We start from the raw sequence: 4,974 nt of genomic DNA, 5'->3' as shown, positions 1-4,974 counted from the left end.
AGAGCCACGTGAGGCTTCGTGATGTGATGTTTGACGCTGGTGGAGCCTTTGAAAGTCCTGGAACAGACGATGGATCTTTGGGAGGTTTTAAGGAAGCACTTTTGAATCATGTCACATTTTCAGGTCCAGGTTTTGTGGATCCTCTTGAAAGTGATTAAACCTTTGGGTTGAAACGAGCCTTCAGTCGTGACTGTGTGAATATCTTTAAGATACTCGGCTCTTTGTCATATTTGCATATTTGGAAACTCCAGGGATGCTGTTCCCTGCACCTCCAAGTCCCTTTACTACATCTGAAGGATTCCCCATGAGGCAACGCCAGGTATCCAGCCCAGACCCACCCGGATGTGGACCAGGTATCCAGCCCAGACCCAACCGGATGTGGACCAGGTATCCAGCCCAGACCCACCCGGATGTGGACCAGGTATCCAAGCCGAGACCCAACCGGATGTGGACCAGGTGTCCAGCCCAGACCCAACCGGATGTGGACCAGGTGTCCAGCCCAGACCCAACCGGATGTGGACCAGGTGTCCAGCCCAGACCCAACCGTGTATTTAGAGCAGTGGCATTTTTGTTTGGGTGGAAATCTGAGTATCAGGTGAATTTGGCCTTTTCTGTTCCAGGTTCAGGAGCCGGACCCAGAACCCAGACCTGCCAGATTGAGGCCAGGGTTGGGCCGAACACCTGAAATGGCTTTTATCCGGAGTCCTTGTCTTTAATCGAGACTCTAAACAGTTTGTGTTGGGGCTCAAGTAAAAACAATGATCCTTAGTGTTTCCTACAAACGCGCCTGGACATAAAGTGTCACCGCAGTGCTCTTGGGAAGTGCTCTACTGGTTGTGGTCTCACCAGTAGGGGGCGCTGGTCCCCACGTGACCCCAGCTCTGCCACTCAGGGAAGATCCCTGCCGACGTCCTGGGACTTCCAAAGGGATCAAAGTCAACCCCCGCCCTCTTCCCTCCACCATGTCTCTGGATATCTAACCCGGCAGGACCCTCAATGCCCCGGGTCTGGCTGCTGTGAGGGTCCGCCAACCGGTAGTTGGTCCCACGGTTGTTGTCCCAGAAGAGTTGGTCCTGAGTTTGGTACTGAATGCAGAACTCCACTGTGTTGGAGGGCTCGAGGACCGCTGGTACTGAGACAGAGAAGGAGAAAGTGTCGGTGTCCGGGCAGCCGTAGATGTTGTTCAGGTACACACACGGAACGTCCTGGAAAGAACGCCACGAGTCAAAGGTGATCCGGAGGGTGACGGACTTGTCAAAGCAGAGGTTTCGGACCTGAACGGTGCCTGAGAGCAGATGGTCCTGGACAGAACAGGTCTCCAGACAGACCTGCTGGACTTTGAGGCGGTTCCTCAGGTCCAGATAGTCTGCAGCCGGCTGAGTGAAGTCCAGAACCAGACCTGGACCACAGTCTGCAGCATCTGGGAGAGGAACATAAGGGAACGGGTCAATTCTATAAAATGGACAAACTAAATCTTTTACAGTATCAGGAGCATCAGATCATCTAACACCGGCTGCAGCCTCGAAGGGCGCAGCAACACAGTCCAACCGCCCCGTGCCCCATGCTTTAGGGTGACCGCCCCAACGCCCCACCGTCCCCCTTTCCCCCGCGATCAAGGCCCGCTTCCCTGATGCAACGGATCGCCTGCACCTCCAGAGGGTCCCTGTGCTGTGAAGACGCCCTGCCTCGTTCCTGTCCCCGTGGCCCTCAGGACCCCAGACCGGTGCCCTGACGTCCCACATCATGAAGACCATGGAGAGCCTGGTCCTGGAGCAGCTAAGGCCTAAGGTCAGACCCTTCACTGATCCACTACAGTCGATGAAAAGATTCAAAAACAGTCGACAAGACGCACAAAAACTCCGAGGTCTACGGAAAGATCTGGAAACAAAGCCACGCATCGCCATGACGTCATCAATGCGTGTGACGTGTTACGGCGTGATGACGTATAGGCAGCAAGAAGCATTCTCCGAGGCCCAGGTAGTGTGAGTACAAACGGGCCTGGAGGGGGGGACAAGGACCCTAAAGCACGGGGCACGGGACGCACGCACAGTGGGAGGGCGCTCTAACCTGTGACGGAGGCACAGTGGGAGGGCACTCTAACCTGTGACGGAGGCACAGTGGGAGGGCGCTCTAACCTGTGACGGAGGCACAGTGGGAGGGCGCCCTAACCTGGGACGGAGGCACAGTGGGAGGGCGCTCTAACCTGTGACGGAGGCACAGTGGGAGGGCGCTCTAACCTGGGACGGAGGCACAGTGGGAGGGCGCTCTAACCTGGGACGGAGGCACAGTGGGTGGGCGCTCTAACCTGTGACGGAGGCACAGTGGGAGGGCGCTCTAACCTGTGACGGAGGCACAGTGGGAGGGCGCTCTAGTTAAACTGACGTCTCAGCTGCTGAAGTGTGTAAACGTTAGATGCCTCACCTGAGTCGTGTCCCGTGTGCAGGGCGGTGGTGGTGGTGGTGGCGGTGGCGGCGGCGCCCTCTACCTCCGTCAGGTGGAACTGCAGCTCCGACAGCGGCTCGTCCTCAAACTCTCTGAAGACGTGGACGGCGGTGAGAGCCAGACCACGAGCGTCTGCGAACACCACGCTCTTCTTCTTCTTCCTCTGGAGCCACGCCGGGTCATCGCAGAGCTCTCCCGTCGCTGGAGCCGAGGTCGTAGTTGCCGTGGCGACGTTATTACTGAAGCCGTCGCCGTAGTTACCCGAGGACAGACAGGGACGCAGCGGCGCTGAGGCACGGCGGCGTTCATACTTACTGAGGAAGGACTGCAGAGGAGGAGAGCTGGCCACGCAGATCCTCACCGCCATGCTGACGGGCATGACGGGAGACAGACCCCCGGGGCCAGGACCAGGACCTGGGGGACCTGGAGGACCTGGAGGACCCTGAGGACCTGGAGGACCTGGAGGACCCTGAGGACCTGGAGGACCCTGAGGACCAGGAGGACCCTGAGGACCAGGAGGACCCTGAGGACCCTGAGGACCCTGAGGACCAGGAGGACCCTGAGGACCCTGAGGACCTGGAGGACCTGGAGGACCCTGAGGACCCTGAGGACCTGGAGGACCCTGAGGACCCTGAGGACACACAACACGAGGTCAACTAAACTAAACTAAACTAAAACAAACAAATCTAAACTAAAATAAACTTTAACGAACTAAACTTTAAATGAAGTGAAATGAAACAACTAAACTAAGTTAAAGTCACGAAACAACATGAACTTAACCAACGAACTAAAAACTCACTAAACTAGTTTAACTAAACTAAACTAAACACACAAAACTACACAAACTAAACTTTAACTTAAACAAAAACAAACTAAAAAAGTCAATAAACTGCATGAACTTCACTAAACTCACTAAATATGAACTAAACTTAAACCAAATTAACTAAAAACACACTAAACTAAAACAAGTAAACTTTAACTAAAGTAAATAAAAACAAACTAAAGTTCCTGACAAACATCATTTAATGATTTATTATATTTATATTTGAGTGTTTAATTTTAAATATGAATGTTTTAAAGTTCTTTGTTTTTTAACAAATAAAAACATCAAAGGAAACAAAAGAGGATCTTGGAAATAATAAGAGTTATTGTTATAGTTATATATAATATATAATATTTATTTATTATATTAGAGTAGAAACATGGACTCTGTTCAGTTATTATAATATTATATTAGAGACAGAAACATGGACTCTGTTCAGTTATTATAATATTATATTAGAGTAGAAACATGGACTCTGTTCAGTTATTATAATATTATATTAGAGTAGAAACATGGACTCTGTTCAGTTATTATAATATTATATTAGAGTAGAAACATGGACTCTGTTCAGTTATTATAATATTATATTAGAGTAGAAACATGGACTCTGTTCAGTTATTATAATATTATATTAGAGTAGAAACATGGACTCTGTTCAGTTATTATAATATTATATTAGAGACAGAAACATGGACTCTGTTCAGTTATTATAATATTATATTAGAGTAGAAACATGGACTCTGTTCAGTTATTATAATATTATATTAGAGTAGAAACATGGACTCTGTTCAGTTATTATAATATTATATTAGAGTAGAAACATGGACTCTGTTCAGTTATTATAATATTATATTAGAGTAGAAACATGGACTCTGTTCAGTTATTATAATATTATATTAGAGTAGAAACATGGACTCTGTTCAGTTATTATAATATTATATTAGAGTAGAAACATGGACTCTGTTCAGTTATTATAATATTATATTAGAGTAGAAACATGGACTCTGTTCAGTTATTATAATATTATATTAGAGTAGAAACATGGACTCTGTTCAGTTATTATAATATTATATTAGAGTAGAAACATGGACTCTGTTCAGTTATTATAATATTATATTAGAGTAGAAACATGGACTCTGTTCAGTTATTATAATATTATATTAGAGTAGAAACATGGACTCTGTTCAGTTATTATAATATTATATTAGAGTAGAAACATGGACTCTGTTCAGTTATTATAATATTATATTAGAGTAGAAACATGGACTCTGTTCAGTTATTATAATATTATATTAGAGACAGAAACATGGACTCTGTTCAGTTATTATAATATTATATTAGAGCAGAAACATGGACTCTGTTCAGTTATTATAATATTATATTAGAGCAGAAACATGGACTCTGTTCAGTTATTATAATATTATATTAGAGTAGAAACATGGACTCTGTTCAGTTATTATAATATTATATTAGAGCAGAAACATGGACTCTGTTCAGTTATTATAATATTATATTAGAGTAGAAACATGGACTCTGTTCAGTTATTATAATATTATATTAGAGTAGAAACATGGACTCTGTTCAGTTATTATAATATTATATTAGAGTAGAAACATGGACTCTGTTCAGTTATTATAATATTATATTAGAGTAGAAACATGGACTCTGTTCAGTTATTATAATATTATATTAGAGACAGAAACATGGAC

At 45.5% G+C, this 4,974-nt stretch overlaps 1 protein-coding gene across 1 annotated transcript; it reads right to left on the bottom strand.

The window, feature by feature from the left end:
• Positions 1 to 676: 676 nt before the first annotated feature.
• Positions 677 to 3,461, bottom strand: LOC310961306 (protein phosphatase 1 regulatory subunit 3C-B-like; the record flags this gene model as incomplete). The annotated part of the gene is made up of 3 exons (XM_083933330.1): positions 677 to 1,420; positions 2,422 to 3,073; positions 3,456 to 3,461. 3 exons carry the CDS (start codon positions 3,459 to 3,461, stop codon positions 843 to 845), a joined length of 1,236 nt encoding a protein of 411 aa, XP_083789456.1. The 3' UTR covers positions 677 to 842.
• Between the last annotated feature and the right edge of the window lie 1,513 nt (positions 3,462 to 4,974).

Source organism: Echiichthys vipera (genome assembly GCF_963691815.1).
Source record: "Echiichthys vipera genome assembly, chromosome: 18".
NCBI classification, from domain to species: domain Eukaryota; kingdom Metazoa; phylum Chordata; class Actinopteri; order Perciformes; family Trachinidae; genus Echiichthys; species Echiichthys vipera.
Note: the sequence above shows the minus strand (reverse complement) of the source record. Positions and strands in the feature narration are given on the sequence as shown.